This window comes from Nerophis ophidion, linkage group LG24 (genome assembly GCF_033978795.1).
Source record: "Nerophis ophidion isolate RoL-2023_Sa linkage group LG24, RoL_Noph_v1.0, whole genome shotgun sequence".
Classification (NCBI taxonomy): Eukaryota; Metazoa; Chordata; class Actinopteri; order Syngnathiformes; family Syngnathidae; genus Nerophis; species Nerophis ophidion.
The window spans coordinates 39,795,694-39,819,894 of NC_084634.1; the positions used below are offsets into that span (position 1 = coordinate 39,795,694).

Consider the following 24,201-nt stretch of genomic DNA (forward strand, 5'->3'; position numbering starts at 1 on the left):
TGTGTGTGTGTGTGTGTGTGTGGGCGTGTGTGTGTGTGATGACGTAGGAATCTGGTTTGGCAGGATCCCCAAGGAAAGTCTGAGTGAGCAGAGACAAATCCTGGAAGGCGGAAAAGAGCGAGTTAGTTCACCAGCCGATGTTCTGAGTTGTTCTTCAAGACCTCGGAAACTGATCCTTCCTGTGCCGGTTCTTGGAAGTCCGGCGGTCTTAGGACGGTTGGAGCAGCAGGTAAGGGTGTTTTATACTCACCTTAAGTACGGAGCCGGCGGGGTAAACATTACATTTCACTTTTAGGATGCTATTAAAGCCATCTGTGATACTCTCTAGTTCTTGGTGATGACTACTATAACTATTTTGTTGTTGTTTTGTCAACGGGTTCCTCACCTGGTGAAGGTACCTGGTGCTGGATGTCCCAACAAGCGTGGTCTGAGGCAGAGCTGGGAAAATGTTTGGACTCGGGGGCCACATTGAGAGGAAAAAAGTGACTGGGGGGCCAATGTTTGTGTGTGTTTAAATGATGAATACATGTACTGGACATCTGTGCCACAGCAGGGCAAGGAAAAACTCAACCCAATGGGACAATGAGAAAACTTGTAGGGAACGACAGTTGTGGGGACCAACCCTCGGGTGACCTGTGCTATGGACGTCGAGTGGATCTAGCATAATAGTGAGAGTCCAGTCCATAGTGGATCTAACATAATAGTGAGAGTCCAGTCCATAGTGGATCTAACATAATAGTGAGAGTCCAGTCCATAGTGGATCAAACATAATAGTGAGAGTCCAGTCCATAGTGGATCCAACATAATAGTGAGAGTCCAGTCCATAGTGGATCTAACATAATAGTGAAAGTCAGTCCATGGTGGATCTAACATAATAGTGACAGTCCAGTCCATAGTGGATCTAACATAATAGTGAAAGTCAGTCCATAGTGGATCCAACATAATAGTGAGAGTCCAGTCCATAGTGGATCTAACATAATAGTGAGAGTCAGTCCATAGTGGATCTAACATAATAGTGAGCGTCCAGTCCATAGTGGATCTAACATAATAGTGAAAGTCAGTCCATAGTGGATCCAACATAATAGTGAGAGTCCAGTCCATAGTGGATCTAACATAATAGTGAGAGTCAGTCCATAGTGGATCTAACATAATAGTGAGCGTCCAGTCCATAGTGGATCTAACATAATAGTGAGAGTCCAGTCCATAGTGGATCTAACATAATAGTGAGAGTCCAGTCCATAGTGGATCCAACATAATAGTGAGAGTCCAGTCCATAGTGGATCCAACATAATAGTGAAAGTCAGTCCATGGTGGATCTAACATAATAGTGAGAGTCCAGTCCATAGTGGATCTAACATAATAGTGAAAGTCAGTCCATAGTGGATCCAACATAATAGTGAGAGTCCAGTCCATAGTGGATCTAACATAATAGTGAGAGTCAGTCCATAGTGGATCTAACATAATAGTGAGCGTCCAGTCCATAGTGGATCTAACATAATAGTGAGAGTCCAGTCCATAGTGGATCTAACATAATAGTGTGAGAGTCCAGTCCATAGTGGATCTAACATAATAGTGAGAGTCCAGTCCAGAGTGGGTCTAACATAATAGTGTGAGTCCAGTCCATAGTGGATCTAACATAATAGTGAGAGTCCAGTCCATAGTGGATCTAACATAATAGTGAGAGTCCATTCCATAGTGGATCTAACATAATAGTGAGAGTCCAGTCCATAGTGGATCTAACATAATAGTGTGAGAGTCCAGTCCATAGTGGATCTAACATAATAGTGAGAGTCCAGTCCAGAGTGGGTCTAACATAATAGTGTGAGTCCAGTCCATAGTGGATCTAACATAATAGTGTGAGAGTCCAGTCCATAGTGGATCTAACATAATAGTGTGAGAGTCCAGTCCATAGTGGATCTAACATAATAGTGAGAGTCCAGTCCATAGTGGATCTAACATAATAGTGTGAGTCCAGTCCATAGTGGATCTAACATAATAGTGAGAGTCCAGTCTATAGTGGATCTAACATAATAGTGAGAGTCCAGTCCATAGTGGATCTAACATAATAGTGTGAGTCCAGTCCATAGTGGATCTAACATAATAGTGTGAGTCCAGTCCATTGTGTATATTTTTATTTAGAAAAATACTAAAAAGTGATAATGTGTCAGCTTTATATTATAGGTGATTATGTTAGTTTTAATTAATGATGAGTTAGAAGTTTTTCCTTATTACATACATTTTTTTTGCTTTTTTTATACATATACAAAATCATGATTTTTATGTTGAAACATACAAAATTACTTAAAAGCTAGCATAAAACGTCAGCATGCTAATGTAAGAGATGTTAAATTACTTCCAAGAAAGCGCCAATAATCATTTTTTTTTATTTTTAGCTTCAAACATACACAATTACTTAAAAAGCTAACATGCGAATACAAGCGGCGTTAGCATACTTCCAAGATGGCGCCAACTATCAAAATGTATTAGTTTTAGCTTCAAACATACACAATTAGTAAAATCCTAGCATGCGAATACAAGCGGCGTTAGCATACTTCCAAGATGGCGCCAAGAATCATAATGAATGATTTTTAGCTTCAAACATACAAATTTAGTTAAAAAGCTAGCATGCGAATACCAGCGGCGTTAGCATACTTCCAAGATGACGCCAACTATCAAAATTAATGATTTTTAACTTCAAACATACACAATTAGTTAAAAAGCTAGCATGCGAGTACTAGTGGTGTTAGCATACTTCCAAGATGGCGCCAACTATCAATCAAAATTAATGATTTTTAGCTTCAAACATACAAATTTAGTTAAAAAGCTAGCATGCGAATACAAGCGGCGTTAGCATACTTCCAAGATGGCGCCAACTATCAAAAATAATTATTTTCAGCTTCAAACATACACAATTAGTTAAAAAGCTAGCATGCGAGTACAAGTGGTGTTAGCATACTTCCAAGATGGCGCCAACTATCAATCAAAATTAATTATTTTTAACTTCAAACATACAAATTTAGTTTAAAAGCTAGCATGCGAATACAAGCGGCGTTAGCATACTTCCAAGATAGCGCCAACTATCAATCAAAATTAATTATTTTTAACTTCAAACATACAAATTTAGTTAAAAAGCTAGCATGCGAATACAAGCGGCGTTAGCATACTTCCAAGATGGCGCCAACTATCAATCAAAATTAATTATTTTTAACTTCAAACATACACAATTAGTTTAAAAGCTAGCATGCGAATACAAGCGGCGTTAGCATACTTCCAAGATGGCGCCAACTATCAATCAAAATTAATTATTTTTAACTTCAAACATACACAATTAGTTTAAAAGCTAGCATGCGAATACCAGCGGCGTTAGCATACTTCCAAGATGGCCTCAAATCTCCCAAATCATGATTTTGGGGTTTAAAAATTCCAAACGAGCATGCTAACGTTAGCAAGCTAGCATGTGAGTGGATAAATAAATGCAGTATTTGTAGGTGTAAACACATTCACTGTGCAGGTCCATAATATTAATCATAATAACATAATGATATGTCAAATATCGTTTCTATTGAACTTATGAGTCACAAACCATTTCACGCTCGCACTTCACTTTATCCACCTGTGCTTGCTGGGAAGGTCTAGTCTAGTCTAGTCTAGTCTAGTTCTTAACCTTTTTGGAGGTACCAAACCCTTTTTTAGTGAAAAATAGAATGTTGTTTTTTTTCTTCTTCAAATTCAAGACAAAGTTATACGTTTTTGGTAACATTTTAGTATGGGGAACATATTCTAAGTAACACGGACTTAAATGACAGTTATTTGGACACTAGGGGAACGTGTTCTAGAGTTACTTGGTTAGGGTTAGAGTTACAACAAGGCCATGCCGAATAAGGCATCAATAAGTACTTAATGACTAGTTAAAAGCCAATATGTTACTAATTTGCATGTTAATAAGCAACTAATTCATGGTGAATATGTTCCCCATACTAAAGTGTTAACATGTTTTTTTTTACTGGTGTACAAAATGAAGCGTGCATGAACATCACCTTGTTCGAACAACAAAATCAACACTGAGTGTTGCTGGGTCAGGTTTGGTTTTGGAATTGGATTGCATTGTTATGGTATTGCTGTGTAGTGGTTTGTTGCATTGATTAAAAAAATAATTCTGAATCGCACAACATATTCGATTCCTATTCGAATCGATTTTTTCCCCCACACCCTTAATAGACATGGTGTTGATAGTCAGTCACCGAGCGAGCTGGCTTGTTAGCCACGGCTCCAGCACCGGCAACAACACACTCTTGTTATTTTTCTGTGCTCGCGGCCGTTTGATGAGGTCATCAAGCGTCGCCAATAAACCTCTCATGCTGCAGTCCTCAACACCTGGTGAGAGTACACAGGGCATAAACTTACAATAAATGACACACCTGAAAATCAGTCAGCTGTTGCCGCATCCGTATCATGCCAATAGGGAGAAGTTTGTATTTACACGATGAGTGAGGTGTGTTTTGACCTCCGCCGAACCCCTGAGGCCGACTCACCAAACCCCTAGGGTTCGATCGAACCCAGGTTAAGAATCCCTGGTCTAGTCAGTGGATTTTAGCGCGCTAACGTGCTAGCACCGTACGCCTTCCATGTCTTCCAAGTGATATCATCAATCAATCAATCAATGCTTACTTAAACAGCCCTAAATTTAAAGTTTATAATATTTAGCACTGATGGTCCTGGTATTACAAACAGTTCCTTGATAAGTTTCCCAGGAAGTGGGCCAAGTAAACATGTTTGTTTTATCCCATTTACACGCCGTAGCACAGAGGTCGGGAACCTTTTTGGCTGATATTTTAAATGTATTTCTGTGAGAGCCATATAATATTTTTTTAACACTGAACACAACTAAACGCGTGCATTTTTAAGTAAGACCAACATTTCTAGAGTATAATAAGTCTCTTATTCTTTGTATTAACATTATTATGAAGCTAACTGTGGAGGGGTCGTGGCCTGCAGGCCTGCAGCGAAGCGGGGTGTTGCCAGGACTGGCCTCGAAATCAGCCACAGGTGTGTAGATGGCCTACCTGGGCCTTGTTATCTAATCACATGTCGCTCTGTTATACTGCAAGCAGCAGCCAGGAGGAGAGACAGGGTTGGGGTTGGAGCCAGAGCACGAGCGAGAACAAGAGAGAAAAATACAATTGCTTGAAAGCAACTGAGAGACTTATTGAAAAATAAAACAATATCGTAACCCTGAAACAGGCTCTCATGTCAGTGCTTGGTGGTCTGAAGAACCCCCAGGAGGGCAAGGCCCAAACTAACCAATAATAAATAAATAAATAACTTCTTACCATTAACGCAACTTCTTACACATAAAAAAGCATGAGAATGTTTTATATAATGAACGTTACTTTTATTAATGTGATTACAAGTGGAATTATTCATTACTTATCTGTTAAGCAATGTCAGCTCAGATGTATCTGAGAGCCAGATGCAGCCATCAAAAGAGCCACATCTGGCTCGCGAGCCATAGGTTCCCTACCCCTGCCGTAGGAGTTCCTCTAATGTTATTTCATTAAAAAGAGAGAGATTATTTTGGAGGGCAATATCCGTCGTATGTACATTCATATCCGTGTTAATAAAACCCAATTTAATCTCCTTTCTAATGTGTCAGGTTCGAACACTGATGACATCTATTAAACAGACAAAGAAGCAAGGAATCAAACAGGGACAAAATTGAATTTAGCTCAATTGAGGAGAAACATCTGGGCTGTACTTTTGTGCAGACTCCCGAAAGATTGTACGCCTCTTCTTTTATTTGGACTTTCCCCCAATTACATGGCAACAGCTGTTCCTAAAGCCGGGGTCGGGAACCTTTTTGGCTGAGAGAGCCATGAAAGCCAAATATTTTAAAATGTATTTCCATGAGAGCCATATCATATTTTTTAAACACTGAATACAACTAAATGCCTGCATTTTTAAAGTAAACCAACATATTTAGAGTATAATAATAATTATACTCCATCCATCCATCCATCCATCATCTTCCGCTTATCCGAGGTCGGGTCGCGGGGGCAACAACCTAAGCAGGGAAACCCAGACTTCCCTCTCCCCAGCCACTTCGTCCAGCTCTTCCCGGGGGATCCCGAGGCGTTCCCAGGCCAGCCGGGAGACATAGTCTTCCCAACGTGTCCTGGGTCTTCCCCATGGCCTCCTACCGGTTGGACGTGCCCTAAACACATCCGTAGGGAGGCGTTCGGGTGGCATCCTGACCAGATGCCCGAACCACCTCATCTGGCTCCTCTCCATGTGGAGGAGCAGCGGCTTTACTTTGAGTTCCTCCCGGATGGCGGAGCTTCTCACCCTATCTCTAAGGGAGAGACCCACCACCCGGCGGAGGAAACTCTTTTGGGCCGCTTGTACCCGTGATCTTATCCTTTCGGTCATGACCCAAAGCTCATGACCATAGGTGAGGATGGGAACGTAGATCGACCGGTAAATTGAGAGCTTTGCCTTCCGGCTCAGCTCCTTCTTCACCACAACAGATCGGTACAACGTCCGCATTACTGAAGACGCCGCACCGATCCGCCTGTCGATCTCACGATCCACTCTTCCCTCACTCGTGAACAAGACTCCGAGGTACTTGAACTCCTCCACTTGGGGCAGGGTCTCCTCCCCACCCCGGAGATGGCATTCCACCCTTTTCCGGGCGAGAACCATGGACTCGGACTTGGAGGTGCTGATTCTCATTCCGGTCGCTTCACACTCGGCTGCGAACCGATCCAGTGAGAGCTGACGATCCCGGCCAGATGAAGCCATCAGGACCACATCATCTGCAAAAAGCAGAGACCTAATCCTGCGGTCACCAAACCGGAACCCCTCAACGCCTTGACTGCGCCTAGAAATTCTGTCCATAAAAGTTATGAACAGAATGGGTGACAAAGGACAGCCTTGGTGGAGTCCAACCCTCACTGGAAATGTGTTCGACTTACTGCCGGCAATGCGGACCAAGCTCTGACACTGATCATACAGGGAGTGGACCGCCACAATAAGACAGTCCGATACCCCATACTCTCTGAGCACTCCCCACAGGACTTCCCGAGGGACACGGTCCAATGCCTTCTCCAATTATACTCTAACATTGTTATTTCTTGAACAGGTGCTGTAAAAAACAGATGGATGGATTAAAATGCATGAGAATGTTTTATATTTTAAACGTTATTTTTAACATCGTGATTAACAGCGGAATTATTCATTACTTATCTTGTTAAGCAACGTCAGCTAAGATTTATCTGAGAGCCAGATGCAGTCATCAAAAGAGCCACATCTGGCTCTAGAACCGTAGGTTCCCTACCCCTGTTCTAAAGGAAGGGGGTCGTAAACAGCCGCTGCCTTTGGTCACAAAACAGTTCAAAGAAAAGGTGCCTGGAGGGGAGTTTTGATTGATTGATCGATTGATCGATTGATTGATTGAAACTTTTATTAGTAGATTGCACAGTACAATACATATTCCGTACAATTGACCACCCGAGTAAGTTTTTCAACTCGTTTAAGTCGGGGTCCACGTTCATCAATTCATGGCAGGTCAGGCCCTGCCTCCTCTCCGCTTTGTAGATCACGGGTCAAGACAAAGTCTTCCTGTGGATTACAATACATCAAAGAAACCGCCACCTTCATGTTGCTTCCCATCCTACACAGTGGAGTTTTACAAGCCTTTTGAGTTGTAAGATCGAGACAGCTTTTGCCCGCCCGCCTGGAACGCATAACTTGGGTTAGCGACGATACTGTACTGAACATGATCATTTAAGAGCTGGAGTTTCTTGGGTAAACCACAGGGTACGTCTCTTAGGGGCCCCTTTTTAACTTTCGTGGTGCTATACTATCAATGGTTCCCCTGAGGTTATCAAAAGTGCCCACGTAATTTGGGAATGATCGAAAAAGAAAGGAAAAAAAGTGAATTCACCAGTCAGAGGAATACATTCAGGACTTGAGTCCTGTGAGAGAGGCGGTGTTGCAAGTGGATGGCGTGCGGCGGTCATGTGACGCAATGGAAAACGGGGGCGAAGACAAAGGAGTGCGCACGTCGGTGCACGTTCACCTCGAACGCCTCAGAACACGGGCGACTCCGTGCTGTGCTTTTATTTTGGTAACAGTGCGGTCCTGTGAGAGTTCCATAAAATGTGTCGATTTGTAGGCAATGAGAACAATTCTGTTGGTGGTAAGTAAATAAGTATCATTATCAGGGGTTTAGCTTCAAACATAGCACAAAAAAAAACACTTTATAAAAGTCAGAGTTTGAATAAAATCCAAAGTACATTTGCGGTACTCAACCTTAAAAAAACACACTTTTATTGCGCCCGTTGGAATGACAGATAACATCATTTTCATCATTAATTAGCAATATTTAAAATGTATGTCTCACTCCATCATTATTATGGAAATAGGTCTGGGTTCTTTGATACACAATATTGAGCTGCCAAACAGCAAGAGTTCAATTTAATTCTAAACATCTGACTGTATCCATCCATTTTTCTACCGCTTATTCCCTTCGGGATCGAAGGGGTCGCTGGTGGCTATCTCAGCTACAGTCGGGCGGAAGGCGGAGTACACCCTGGACAAGTACCCACCTCATCGCAATATATATATATATATATATATATATATATATATATATATATATATATATATGTATATATATATATATATATATATATATATATACATATATATATATATATATACATATATATATATATATATATATATATATATATATATATATATATATATATATATCATTGGCAATGTTTATATATATATATATATATATATACATATACACATACATACATACATATATTTATGTATAATCATTGCCTATAAATAAAGTGTATATATATACAAGTAAACTTAAGTATATTAGTATTGTAAAGTAAAGTGTATATATACATATATACACATATATACAGTACACATAGTACAGTAAAGTGTAAACATACACACATATATTTTTACAAAAAGTACACTGTACATATATATAACATTGGCAATGTTTATATATTTATATACATATATATAAAGTGTGTATATATGTAAATACATATAGTGTTCATATAAATTAAATATAAGTATATACAGTATATATATATATACACATATGTATATGTATGTATATGTATGTATATATATATATATATATATATATATATATATATATATATATATATATATATATATATATAATAGAGTATATATAATAATATTAGTAAAGTAAAGTGTAAGCATAAAAGTAAAGTATATAAATGTATATATATATATATATATATATATATATATATATATATATATATATATATATATATATATATATATATACATCGGGCGGTATAGCTCGGTGGGTAGAGTGGCTGTGCCAGAAACTCGAGGGTTCCAGGGTCGATCCCTGCTTCTGCCATCCTAGTCACTGCCGTTATGTCCTTGAGCAAGACACTTTACCCACCTGCTCCCAGTGCCACCCACACTGCTTTAAATGTAACTTAGATATTGGGTTTCACTACGTAAAGCGCTTTGAGTCACTAGAGAAAAAGCGCTATATAAATATAATTCAGTTCACATGTCTGTATGTTTGTATGTATTTTACAGGCAATGCATCAAAAAGTTTGCACAGCACTGGGTTAGAGTTGTGTTGTGTGTGAGTGTTCCATGATTTGTTTTGGAGTTGCTGTGAAGGATATCACTCAGTACAAGTGCGAGCATGCAGGACTTGTCTGCTTCCTGCTGGTCTTAGAATGGTGTGACTAATCCCCACTGGCATCTCACATCAGGGTCACCATGTCCTGACCTGCCCGGGATTCAACCAGACTCCCTTTCTGATTCAAACATGTTCCTCCCTCTCTCCTCCAGGGCTGCACCTTTAGTCACCAGGTGAGTGCAGCGCAGGGATGAACTGGTCTGGATTTGAGAGTCTGCTGAGTGGAGTCAACAAGTACTCCACGGCCTTTGGGAGGATCTGGCTGTCCATGGTCTTTGTCTTCCGGGTGCTGGTGTTTGTGGTGGCGGCCCAGAGAGTTTGGGGCGATGAGAACAAAGACTTTGTGTGCAACACACGGCAGGTGAGAAAACCCAAGTCTGTACTGGGGATCGGACTTACAAACACACTTGTTTAGAACACAAAAGTCTAAAGCAGTGAGGTTGTCAGTCGTGGAAATGGTGAATAAAAACACAATACAATGATTTGCAAATCCTTTTCAACTTATATTCAAGATACTTGACCCACTTAAGTCAATCAATCCATCTTTATTTATATAGCCCTAAATCACAAGTGTCTCAAAGGGCTGCACAAGCCACAACGACATCCGCGTTTCAGCAGCCACATAAGGGCAAGGAAAAACTGACAACCTAGTGGGATGTCAATGAGAATGACTATGAGAAACCTTGGAGAGGACCGCAGATGTGGGTGACCCAACCCCTCGAGGGGAGACCGGAAACTGTGGACGTCAAGTGGGTCTAGCATGATATTGTAAAAGTCCAGTCCATAGTGGATCTAACATAATAGTGTGAGAGTCCAGTCCATAGTGGATCTAACATAATAGTAAGAGTCCAGTCCATAGTGGATCTAACATAATAGTGTGACTCCAGTCCATAGTGGATCTAACATAATAGTAACAGCCCAGTCCATAGTGGATCTAACATAATATTGTGACTCCAGTCCATAGTGGATCTAACATAATAGTGAAAGTCCAGTCCATAGTGGATCTAACATAATAGTGTGAGAGTCCGGTCCATATTGGATCTAACATAATAGTGAGAGTCCAGTCCAAAGTGGATCTAACATAATAGTGAGAGTCCAGTCCATAGTGGATCTAATATAATAGTGAGAGTCCAGTCCATAGTGGATCTAACATAATAGTGTGAGAGTCCAGTCCATAGTGGATCTAACATAATAGTGTGAGAGTCCATTCCATAGTGGATCTAACATAATAGTAAGAGTCCAGTCCATAGTGGATCTGACATAATAGTGAGAGTCCAGACCATAGTGGATCTAACATAATAGTAACAGCCCAGTCCATAGTGGATCTAACATAATAGTGAAAGTCCAGTCCATAGTGGATCTAACATAATAGTGTGAGAGTCCAGTCCATAGTGGATCTAACATAATAGTGAGAGTCCAGTCCATAGTGGATCTAACATAATAGTGTGAGAGTCCAGTCCATAGTGGATCTAACATAATAGTGAGAGTCCAGTCCATAGTGGATCTAACATAATAGTGTGAGAGTCCAGTCCATAGTGGATCTAACATAATAGTGTGAGAGTCCAGTCCATAGTGGATCTTACATAATAGTAAGGGTCCAGTCCATAGTGGATCTGACATAATAGTAAGGGTCCAGTCCATAGTGGATCTGACATAATAGTGAGAGTCCAGTCCATAGTGGATCTAACATAATAGTAAGAGGCCAGTCCATAGTGGATCTAACATAATAGTGTGAGAGTCCAGTCCATAGTGGATCTGAAGTGAAGTGAATTATATTTATATAGCGCTTTTTCTCTAGTGACTCAAAGCGCTTTACATAGTGAACCCCAATATTTAAATTTTTTTTTACATATAAACCAGTGTGGGTGGCACTGGGAGCAGGTGGGTAAAGTGTCTTGCCCAAGGACACAACGGCAGTGACTAGGATGGAGAAAGCGGGATTCGAACCTGCAACCCTCAAGTTGCTGGCACGGCCACTCTACCAACCGAGCTAAACCGCCCCCCTAACATGATAGTGTGAGAGTCCAGTCCATAGTGGATCTAACATAATAGTGTGAGAGTCCAGTCCATAGTTGATCTAACATAATAGTGAGAGTCCAGTCCATAGTGGATCTAACATAATAGTGTGAGAGTCCAGTCCATAGTGGATCTAAAATAATAGTGATAGTCCAGTCCATAGTGGATCTAACATAATAGTGAGAGTCCAGTCCATAGTGGATCTAACATAATAGTGTGAGAGTCCAGTCCATAGTGGATCTAAAATAATAGTGATAGTCCAGTCCATAGTGGATCTAACATAATAGTGAGAGTCCAGTCCATAGTGGATCTAACATAATAGTGTGAGAGTCCAGTCCATAGTGGATTGATTGATTGATTGATACTTTTATTAGTAGATTGCACAGTACAGTACATATTCCGTATAATTGACCACTAAATGGTAACACCCCAATAAGTTTTTCAACTTGTTTAAGTCGGGGTCCACGTTAACATAATATTGAAAGAGTCCAGTCCATAGTGGATCTAACATAATAGTGAGAGTCCAGTCCATAGTGGATCTAACATAATAGTGTGAGAGTCCAGTCCATTGTGGATCTAACATAATAGTGAGAGTCCAGTCCATAGTGGATCTAACATAATAGTGTGAGTCCAGTCCATAGTGGATCTAACATAGTAGTGTGAGTCAAGTCCATAGTGGATCTAACATAATATCGTCAGAGTCCAGTCCATAGTGGATCTAACGTAATAGTGTGAGAGTCCTGTTTATAGTGGATCTAACATAGTAGTGACAGTACAGTCCATAGTGGATCTAACATAATATCGTCAGAGTCCAGTCCATAGTGGATCTAACGTAATAGTGTGAGAGTCCTGTTTATAGTGGATCTAACATAGTAGTGACAGTACAGTCCATAGTGGATCTAACATAATATCGTCAGAGTCCAGTCCATAGTGGATCTAACGTAATAGTGTGAGAGTCCTGTTTATAGTGGATCTAACATAGTAGTGACAGTACAGTCCATAGTGGATCTAACATAATAGAGAGAGTCCAGTCCATAGTGGATCGAACATAATAGTGTGAGAGTCCAGTCCATAGTGGATCTAACATAATAGTGTGAGAGTCCAGTCCATAGTGGATCTAACATAATAGTGTGAGTCCAGTCCATAGTGGATCTAACATAGTAGTGTGAGTCAAGTCCATAGTGGATCTAACATAATATCGTCAGAGTCCAGTCCATAGTGGATCTAACGTAATAGTGTGAGAGTCCTGTTTATAGTGGATCTAACATAGTAGTGACAGTACAGTCCATAGTGGATCTAACATAATATCGTCAGAGTCCAGTCCATAGTGGATCTAACGTAATAGTGTGAGAGTCCTGTTTATAGTGGATCTAACATAGTAGTGACAGTACAGTCCATAGTGGATCTAACATAATATCGTCAGAGTCCAGTCCATAGTGGATCTAACGTAATAGTGTGAGAGTCCTGTTTATAGTGGATCTAACATAGTAGTGACAGTACAGTCCATAGTGGATCTAACATAATAGTGAGATTCCAGTCCATAGTGGGGCCTGCAGGAGACCATCCCGAGCGAAGCCAGGTCAGCAGCGCAGAGATGTCCCCAATCGATGCACAGGAAAGCGGTCCACCCCGGGTCCCAACTCTGGACAGCCAGCACTTCATCCATGGCCACTGGACTTGTGCCCTTCGCCCCCTTCCACTAGGGAGAGGGGGGCAGAGCAGAAGAGAAAATAAACGGCAGATCAACTGGTCTAAAAGGGGGTCTACTTAAAGGCTAGAGTATACAAATGAGTTTTAAGATGGGACTTAAATGCTTCTACTGAGGTAGCATCTCTAACTGTTACCTGTAGAACATTCCAGAGTACTGGAATGTACAATAGAAAACGCTCTATAGCCGCAGACTTTTTTGGGGGGGCTTTGGGAATCACTAATAAGCCGGAGTTCTTTGAACGCAGATTTCTTGCCGGGACATATGGTAAAATATATTCGGCAAGATAGGATGGAGCTAGACCGTGTAGTATTTTACACGTAAGTAGTAGAACCTGAAAGTCACATCTTAAGTGCACAGGAAGCCAGTGCAGGTGAGCCAGTATATATCTATATATTGATAATTGATCTAAAGACAGTAGCATCAATCCGATACTGATACTAGTCTAGTAAAGATATTTGGACCATCCCCAAGTAAAATGTGACTAAAATGGTAAATGGCCACATTGTCTTCTATTGATGACTTCTTTGTCCATTCCCTTTGTTGAATTTGTCTTGACTCACTTGGCTGATTTATTGAGTCATCTTCCCGTTTTGTTCTCGGTTTTCCTCCAGCCGGGCTGCACCAACGTCTGCTACGACCACATCTTTCCCATCTCCCACATCCGCCTGTGGGCGCTGCAGCTGATTTTTGTCACCTGCCCTTCGCTGATGGTGATGGCCCACGTCAAATTCCGAGAGGGAAAGGATAAGAAATACGTGGAGCTGCACCATGGTTCCCACTTGTACGCCAACCCGGGCAAGAAGAGAGGAGGGCTGTGGTGGACCTACCTGGCTAGTTTGGTCTTCAAAGCCGGCTTCGACGTATCATTCCTCTACATCCTGTATCGGATCTACCACGGATATGACCTGCCAAAGTAAATTCAGTTTGAAAGATACTTGTTTCAATGATTTGTTTTGGTTCAACCCCATCTCTCTTTGTTCTCAGACTATCCAAGTGTTCACTGGCCCCGTGCCCCAACACCGTGGACTGCTTCATTAGCCGGCCAACCGAGAAGAAGATCTTCATGGTGTTCATGGTGGTCTCCAGCGCCCTGTGCATCTGCATGTGCATTTGCGAGATGGTTTACCTCATCGGCAAGCGCATCGCCAAACATCTCAAGGTACGCCACGAGAACCAAAGAGTGCTTTTCGCCGACCAGCACGAGCTGACCAACATGGCCCCGCCCCGGTCGCAGTACAGGAAGAGGGATCCGACACGCGACAGCCGACTCAGTTTGAACAAGAGAGAGAAAGCCAAAGAAGTCGGAGCGACGACCACGTTGTAGACCGACAAAGTTGACTGACAAAGAACAAGAAGAGGAATAGCCTTTGCTTTGTTTTGTTTCTCTTTCAAAGAAAGCCATCCAGCAGAGGACTTTGATAGTCCCAACAACGAGGACTGTTGGAACTATTTGCACACCAGCACTCAGCGTTATTCCTTTGACAAATCAAACATGGCACTTTGGCTGAACGGATGCAGGACCTCTATGGTTCTGTTACTGGTGCTTGTGTGGCTGACATAAGAACGACAATCCCCTAACCGAATGAATGATTGAGAACATATCATACACACTGGAGCCTGTTTAAGTCCACCTCATTTGCGGCGACCTGCCCTCTAAGTCCATAGTCATCGAGTCCAGGTTCACCGTGTGCCCGTTTAAGTCGACGTAGAAATAGTTGTCAACCGCTTTTGTTGGCATTAAACATGACATCATTTCAATAGAAAACCATTGATTGATTGATTGATTGATACTTTTATTAGTAGATTGCACAGTACAGTACATATTCCGTACAATTGACCACTAAATGGAAACACCCCAATAAGTTTTTCAACTTGTTTAAGTCGGGGTCCACGTTAATCAATTCATGTTACAAATATATACTATCAACATAATAGAGCCATCACACAAGTTAATCATCATAGTATGTACATTGAATTATTTACATTATTTACAATCTGGGGGGTGGGTGGGGAGCTTTGGTTGATATCAGAACTTCAGTCATCAACAATTGCATCAACAGAGAAATGTGGACATTGAAACAGTGTAGGTCTTATTTAGTAGGATATGTACAGCCAGCAGAGAACATAGTGAGTTCACATAGCATAAGAACAAGTATATACATTAGAAGTGCATTTGAGTTGTTTATAATCCGGGGAGATGGGATGTGAATGGAGGAGGGTATTAGTAAAGTGTTGAAGTTGCCTGGAGGTGTTGTTTTAGAGCGGTTTTGAAGGAATATAGAGATGCACTTACTTTTATACCTGTTGGGAGTGCATTCCACATTGATGTGGCTTAGAAAGAGAATGAGTTAAGACCTTTGTTAGATCGGAATCTGGGTTTGATGTGGTTTGTGGAGCTCCCCCTGGTGTTGTGGTTATGGCGGTCATTTACGTTAAGGAAGTAGTTTGACATGTACTTCTGTATCAGGGAGGTGTCGCGGATTTAATAGACTAGGCTCAGTGCAAGTTGTTTGACTCTGTCCTCCATCCTGAGCCAGCCCACTTTGGAGAAGTGGGTTGGATTGAGGTGTGATCTGGGGTGGAGGTCTAAAAGTAACCGGACTAGCTTATTCTGGGATGTTTGGAGTCTAGATTTGAGGGTTTTGGAGGTGCTGGGGTACCAGGAGGTGCAAGCGTAATCGAAGAAGGGTTGAATGAGAGTTCCCGCTAGAATCCTCAAGGTGCTTTTGTTGACCAGAGAGGAGATTCTGTAGAGGAATCTCGTTCTTTGGTTGACCTTTTTGATCACCTTGGTTGCCATTTTATCACAGGAAAGATTATCCTCTAGAATGGAACCTAGGTAGGTGATCTCATCCTTCCTGGTGATAACAATGTCACCCACTTTTATAGTGAACCAGTCAATTTATGTGTTCCGGAAAAAGCAGTCTTGTCATAATCAGTGAAGATTTAAATGATGCACAAATGTCAACAATCCGCGGCAGGTTCAAAAACGGTTTTAAAATCGCCCATGTTCCTTATGTCTCTGGTGAAAGGCCCAAGGAAATGCCGAAGCAATGGCTGATAAGTCAACAACCGCTTACGTTGATGCAAGTCAGACAATCCGAGTGATGCCGGACTGAACAGGTTCATCTGAAGCCACTCAACAATCGTGTTTGTCATTTTAAAAAAAGCCTTTCGATGGAGGAGTTTCAACTTCATGAACACTTTTATGATTTTGTTCACATTTGAAGGCTAACACAGTGCAGCAATTCATATTCCAGTTTTACGTTTACACACCACTACAATGGAAGGATGTATTTCCAAACATTCAGACCAGGGGGTGTCAAACTCAAATACAGAGTGGGCCAAAATTTAAAACTGAACAAAGCCGCGGGCCCAACGTTGAACAAATTAACATTTTAATAGGGACCCAAACAAGTTTTGCATTGAATATTAAACAAGCAAGGCTGATATAACTTTATAGTCACATACAAAATCGAGTTTCAAATTATAATAATGAGTAAAAAATATCAATGGCATATCAAATAAAATGTAAATAAAAATTGGCGGAGTGGGGTTTGGTGGTAGCGGGGGTGTATATTGTAGCGTCCCGGAAGAGTTAGTGCTGCATCGGGTTCTGGGTATTTCTTCTGTTGAGTTTATGTTGTGCTACGGTGTGGATGTTCTCCCGAAATGTGTTTGTCCTTCTTGTTTGGTGTGGCTTCACAGTGTGGCGCATATTTGTAAAAGTGTTAAAGTTGTTTATACGGCCACCCTCAGTGTGACCTGTATGGCTGTTGATCAAGTATGCCGTGCATTCACTTGTGTGTGTTAAAGCAGCATATATTTTGTGACTGGACCGGCACGTTGTTTGTATGGCGGAAAAGCCGACGTGACGACAGGCTGTAGAGGACGCTAAAGGGTGGAAATCGGGAGAAATTCGGAAGAATGGTTGCCCCGGGAGATTTCGGGAGGGGCACTGAACTTTGGGAGTCTCCCGGGAAAATCGTGAGGGTGGCAAGTACGAGTATCAGCGGTGAATGCAGTGTTACAGAGACATCGTTGCTGTATAACACCGGCGGGCCAGCTCGAATCTTAATTTGATATTGCCTCAAGAGCCAAATGAAATCACACTACGGGCCAAATTTGGCCCGCGGGCCAGAGTTTGACACCCATGATCTATACTATCGGTAATGTTGTTTTTGTCTTAGAATTGATCATACTAATTATAAGTGAAGTGAAGTGATTTATATTTATATAGCGCTTTTTCTCTGGTGACTCAAAGCGCTTTACATAGTGAAAGCCAATATCTAAGTTCCATTTAAAGCAAGGGGGTGGCACTGGGAGCAGCTGGGTCAAGGACACAACAGCACTGACTAGGATGGCGGAAGCGGGAATCAAACCGGCAACCTTCAAGTTGCTGGCACGGCCACTCTACCAACCGAGCTATGCTGCCCCAATTATAAACCTAAACAAACTTTAAACAATTTCCCTTGTGGCTCAATAAGAGTTTTTCTAAGTCTGAGTCGAACCCCTCAAGGAAAAACCATCCATCCATCCATCCATCTTCTTCCGCTTATACAAGGTCGGGCTGCTTAGGCCATACTTTCCTCGCCCCAGCCACTTGGTCCAGCTCTTGCCGGGGGATCCCGAAGCATTCCCAGGCCATCCGGGAGAAATAGTCTTCCCAACGTGTCCTGGGTCTTCTCTGTGGCCTCCTACCAAACGGACGTGCCCGAAACACCTCCCTAGGGAAGCGTTCGGGTGGCATCCTGACCAGATGCCCGAACCACCTCATCTGGCTCCTCTCCATGTGGAGGAGCAGCGGCTTTACTTTGAGTTCCTCCCGGATGACAGAGCTTCTCACCCTATCTCTAAGGGAGAGACCCAACACCCGGCGGGGGAAACTAATTTTGGGCCGCTTGTACCTGTGATCTTGTCCTTTCGGTCATGACCCAAAGCTCATGACCATAGGTGAGGATGGGAACGTAGATCGACCGGTTAATCGAGAGCTTTGCCTTCCGGCTCAGCTCCTTCTTTACCACAACGGATCGATACAGCGTTTGCATTACTGAAGACGCCGCACCAATCCGCTTGTCGATCTCACCATCCACTCTTCCCTCACTAGTGAACAAGACTCCGAGGTACTTGAACTCCTCCACTTGGGGCAGATGGCACTCCACCCTTTTCCGGGCGAGAACCATGGACTCGGACTTGGAGGTGCTTATTCCCATCCCAGTCGCTTCCCACTCGGCTGCGAACCGATCCAGTGAGAGCTGAAGATCCTGGCCAGATGAAGCCATCAGGACCATGTCATCGGCAAAAAGCAGAGACCTAATCCTGCAGCCACCAAACCGGATCCCCTCAATGCCCTGACTGCGCCTCGAAAATTCTGTCCATAAAAGTCATGAACAGAATGGGTGACAAAGGGCAGCCTTGGCGGAGTCCAACTCTCTCTGGAAACAGGTCTGACTTACTGCCGAGTTCTGACACTGATCATACAGGGAGTGGACCGCCACAATCAGACAGTCCTATACCCCAGACTTTCTGAGCACTCCCCACACGATCAAATGCATTCTCCAAGTCCCCAAAGCACATGTAGACTGGTCGGACCAAGTCCCATGCACCCTCAAGGACCCTGCAGAGAGTATAGAGCTGGTCCACAGTTCCACGGCTCAAGGAAAAACCCAATCATGATATTAATAATGGATAGGAGTCATTTAAAAACGTTTTTCTAGTGACTCTCAGCATGAAACACTGAGAACTTGTTAGTCATTTCCTCATTCATTAAACAACATCTGGAACTAGTCTGTGGTAGACTGACCCAAAGTCTGGCTCCCAATCTGGCCGACCTACACATGGATTGACTTTTATACAAGTGACTCGGATGGAAGATGGATATGTACGTATTGGGCTTGTACGGTATACCGGTACTGGTATAGTACCTTGATACTAATGAATCATATTCGGTACAATACCACATCTAAAAAGTACCGGTTTTATTTCATTTAAGGATTAAATTGCAATAACAAACATATGGTTAATGGAACCCAAGATCAAAATACATTTTGGTACCGGTACCGGTAATAGAGGGGGAAATACTGTAATTAAAGCTCGAAGTCTACAAATAATCACACATAGATTGTTTTATTTCAAATCCATTGTGGTGTGTAAAGGCAAAATCCTAAAAATGGTGTCACTGTCCGGATTCCACTTCTGTACCTATCTTTAGAGTACTGTACATAGAATAGGTGATTCTGTGTAGCTCAATTCGCTTCTGGTTAAAGGTACTTCTTACATTTGGCCTGTTGTGTAGATGCATCCACCAGAGGGCGCTAGACTTCTCCCAAAGACGGCCCCGGCTCGTGTCAACCACCCGGGAAAATGAAGCTGACACAGCTATGCTATGCAGATGATTTCTACGGATGTGTGTTTGTGTGCTGAAGTCAAGGGTGTGTTGTGTCACTGTCCTTCCTTCCAAGGTGAACCCTTGAAATGCCGCCTCAGCAGGCGGAGAAGGCGTCATGTGGACGTGTGTGGTGTCAGCTCGCACTTCTTGCCGAGGACTCGCAGAATAAGGCAGAGGTGCTAATTCAGGGACGGAATAGTCGCCATAGTCATGTCACGAAAACTGGAACGATCCCTTGCTGCTGAAATGTGCTTTATGTTAGGGGTGTCCAATACTTTTTCACCTGAGGTCCCTTTGCACTAATATTTTAAAGGGAGATGCACTTTTTTGGGGGGGGGGAAATTTTGCCAATTGCTCACAATCCTCCAACGTTTCACCCTTCCTTTGTGCTGCCTTCTAGAAGCAGCAGTTCATCCTCCGTATATTCAGCTTCAAAAAGATAATGTTGTGAATCTTCACTTGTCCAAAAATCGTCGCCTTTGTTGTTTGTTACAAAGTCTCCCGTGATTAGGACACACGCTTGCTATTATTTACGGAGGCAGGAACACGCATTTGTTGCCGGTGGTCGGATGGGCGTCGATATGGAAATGGAAATAAATGCGAAAGGAAAGAAGTTCCGGTAATGCTTAAAAGTACCAATATACAGTAAAAATTGTACAAATTACATATTTTTTTTGTCAGACTTGGTTATGTTTGGGTTTTCCTGTGTTTACAATCACTTCCTGTCCTGGTGCTCTTGTTTTGTCGGTGTTTCCTGTTTGGTCTGAGTGTTTTGCAGCACCTTTACTTCCTGTTCCATGTCCTGTCAGCACACCTGTACCTCCTTTGATGAGTTCTACTTAGTTCCACCTGGGTCCCTCCTTCCGGAGTTTTCTCTTTTGATGCTTTGTGGTTCCTGACTTCCTTTGTAAGTCATTAATTGTTCTCTACTCGCATTTACGTACAGAATTTTGCCAATTGCTCACAATCCTCTGTTTCACCCTTCCTTCATGCTAGCTTCTGGAAGCAGCAGTTCATCCTCCGTATATTCAGCTTCAAAAAGATTATGTTGTGAATTTTCATTTGTCCAAAAATCGTCGCCTTTGTTGTTCGTTACCCAAGTCTGCCGTAATTAGGACACACGCTTGCTTTTGTTTACGGAGGCAGGAACACGCTTTTGTTGCCGGGGGTCGGAAGGGCGTCGATATGGAAATGGAAATAAATGCGAAAGGAAAGAAGTTCCGGTAATGCTTAAAATTACCAATATACGGTAAAAATTGTACAAATTACATATTTTTTGTGTCAGACTTGGTTATGTTTGGGTTTTCCTGTGTTTACAATCACTTCCTGTCCTGGTGCTCTTGTTTTGTCGGTGTTTCCTGTTTGGTCTGAGTGTTTTGCAGCACCTTTACTTCTTGTTCCATGTCCTGTCAGCACACCTGTTCCTCCTTTGATGGGTTCTACTTAGTTCTACCTGGGTCCCTCCTTCCGGGCTTCCTGGTCTGATGCTTTGTGTGCTGTTCTGGTTCCTGACTTCCTTTGTAAGTCATTAATTGTTCTCTACTCGCATTTCCGCCTGCCAAAATGGGTTTTTGAGGATGGTGGACCAGGACTTGATGAGTTGGTGAGTCATGAACAGGACCGACTTCAATTGATTTCAATCTACTGGGTTTTCGGAACATATTGAGGGGCAATATGACTTTGGACACCCCTGGTTGACATTGTGTAGATGTGTGTGTGTTGTGATGTTGTTGTACAGTTCCAGTGCTCAGGACATATATCAGACTACGTATCAGACCACTTTAGATTACGACCTGACCTGGGAGCAATCAAACAGACTTGATTGGACATTTAATTAAGTCCAATTATATTCCAGGGAGACATAACAGGCATCACATGTTTATTAGTCCGGGATCTCCACTTTGACCTACTTGTCAGTTATTTATTTTCTGGGAAAAATGATAGCCACTTACTTTATTACTTGACAGAGTCTGAATCTACAACACAAATACAACGTTTAATCGATATTTGGTTCTGACGTTGATTTGATATTGAAATGTGGTCATTTCACAACCGATATTGCACAACACAAATACAACGTTGAAACAACATGCTTTTTGACAATGTTTAATCATTGTTGTTTTGATGTTGATTTGACATTGAAATTTGGTCATTTTAGAGTCTGAATCCACCGAGGACGGTCTATAGATTAGTCACACAATTATGTCTACAAATTTATGTTACAAATCATATTTGGGAGGGTGAAAAACTTGTATACTTAATTTTTTTTTACTGTGTTTTGATTAACTGGATGACATAACCCGACCGGATATGAACACTTCTGATTATTTTGGTTGGATCATCAAACTTTCATTTGATACTATTTGTTCTTTGCTTCTGTGTGTCCACACTGATGTTGTTGTTTGTACAATGCTGCATTCCTTGTACTTATTTATAAACATAGACACAACCTGTAAATAGTATTTTTTTAGTTTTTTCACGACATCCAAGCCAGGATTAAGTAACCGTGAAGTGATGACTTAGGTCTCTTCAATACATCACGGTAAACATGTTTTTTTTTTTTTAATCATTGATTTTGAAATGTACAGTACAATTTCTATTTTTTCAAATTAAAGATATACCAAAACAAGAAGACGGTTTAGCTTGTGAGTTGTTATCTTTTGACACAAATCGTAAAATTTGTATGTGGATTGTAAAATATGACAAAAAGATAGTTTATCATCTACACTGCTGATAATCAAAGTCCCAGAATGCAATGCGCTACATGTACATGTGGTTGTGTACATCAGGGAAGGGGTTCTTATGGCCCCATTTCTGGGTAAATCTCGGCAGAGAGGAACCATTTTGCAGTGCGTCAGGTTCAAACACCGATGGCATTTAAAAAGACGAGACAAGAAGCAAAGGAATAGAACAGAGACAGGATTCAATTTAGCTCATGAGGAGAAAGGTCTGGGGCTGCACACTCAGCTCCAGCCTCCCACCACGTTCTGAAGGCAGTCCCAACGCGCTCTTCATTTATTTGGGGTATTTTCTGATTACAGGACATTACATAGATAGATGTTAATTAAGTTAATGTTTAAATAAAAAACATAAAAAAAATACATATAAATATATAATAATAATAAATAAATAAATCATAAATAAATAAATAAATAATAATAATAAAAATAATAATAATATAAAAATATACATATAAAAATGTACATACAAATATTAAATGAACTTAACATTAATTTAATCAACATAAAAAACATTACATTATGCGACTGCTCCTAAGGGTATGGGGTTCATAAACCGTTCAAAGAAAAGGTGCCTGGAGCGGTGTCAGGTTTGCCCCCCTCTCTCATTTGTGGACTTCGGGTCATGACAATGTCCTCCTGTGGCTGTCCAATAAATCAGAGAAGCCGACACACCCACGTCGCATCCCATCGCGCACAGTGGAGGTTTACTTTTGCTTGATAAGAACGAAGACAGCTTTTGTCTTCTCGCAGGGCAGCCTGAACTCATGGGAAGACAAGTCGTGTGATAACATATACAATTATTCTGACAAGTGCAGTCTGCTGAAAATGATGGAAAGGCCCACCCTACATGATGGAATTGCCACCAAACACATGTTAAGATATTCAATACTCTACTGCCATCTGGCGGCGAATGTGGATAGTGTAGCCCTCCAATTTGTCACGTTGCATGTGTCAGGGAAAGCGCAACGAATGGATGAGGATGTTGAATTGACCGAAGTCTTTGCATCGTATCGTTAACACTACCACCACCCTGCTTGACGGTAGGGATGGTGTTCCTGGGATTAAAGGCCTCACATTTTCTCCTCCAAACACATTGCTGGGTATAGTTCTGTGTTCAGATGAAACAAAAATGGAGCTGTTTGGCCACAATACCCTGCAATATGTTTGAAGGAGGAAAGGTGAGGCCTTTAATCCCAGGAACACCATGTCTACCGTCAAGCATGGTTGTTTGAGTATCACATGGACAAAGATAAGACCTTCTGGAGTAAAGTTCTGTAGTCAGATGAAACAAAAATGGAGCTGTTTGGCCACAATACCCAGCAATATGTTTGAAGGAGGAAAGGTGAGGCCTTTAATCCCAGGAACACCAAACCTACCGTCAAGCATGATGGTGGTAGTATTATCCTCTGGGCCTGTTTTGCTAACAATGGAACTGGTGCTTTACAGAGAGTAAATGGGACCTATGTCTGTACATATGTACCTGCTCAGTGGCCTAGTGGTTAGAGTGTACACCCTGAGATGGGTAGGTTGTGAGTTCAAACCCTGGCCCAGTCATACGAAAGACTATAAAAATGGGAGCCATTACCTCCCTGCTTGGCACTCAGCATCAAGGGTT

General features: G+C 41.9%; 1 protein-coding gene across 2 annotated transcripts; it reads left to right on the plus strand.

Annotated features, from left to right (window-relative positions):
- Positions 1-66: 66 nt before the first annotated feature.
- On the plus strand, positions 67-22,477 carry gjb9a (gap junction protein beta 9a). 2 transcript variants are annotated; one of them, XM_061886366.1, is made up of 5 exons: positions 67-229; positions 9,622-9,770; positions 9,883-10,091; positions 14,069-14,370; positions 14,442-22,477. In XM_061886366.1, exons 3-5 carry the CDS (start codon positions 9,921-9,923, stop codon positions 14,779-14,781), a joined length of 813 nt encoding a protein of 270 aa, XP_061742350.1. In that variant the 5' UTR covers positions 67-229; positions 9,622-9,770; positions 9,883-9,920; the 3' UTR covers positions 14,782-22,477. The 2 variants fall into 2 exon arrangements, with proteins under 2 accessions (XP_061742350.1, XP_061742349.1); XM_061886365.1 differs by lacking the exon at positions 9,622-9,770 and having other exon boundaries at positions 70-229.
- The last annotated feature ends 1,724 nt before the right edge of the window (positions 22,478-24,201 follow it).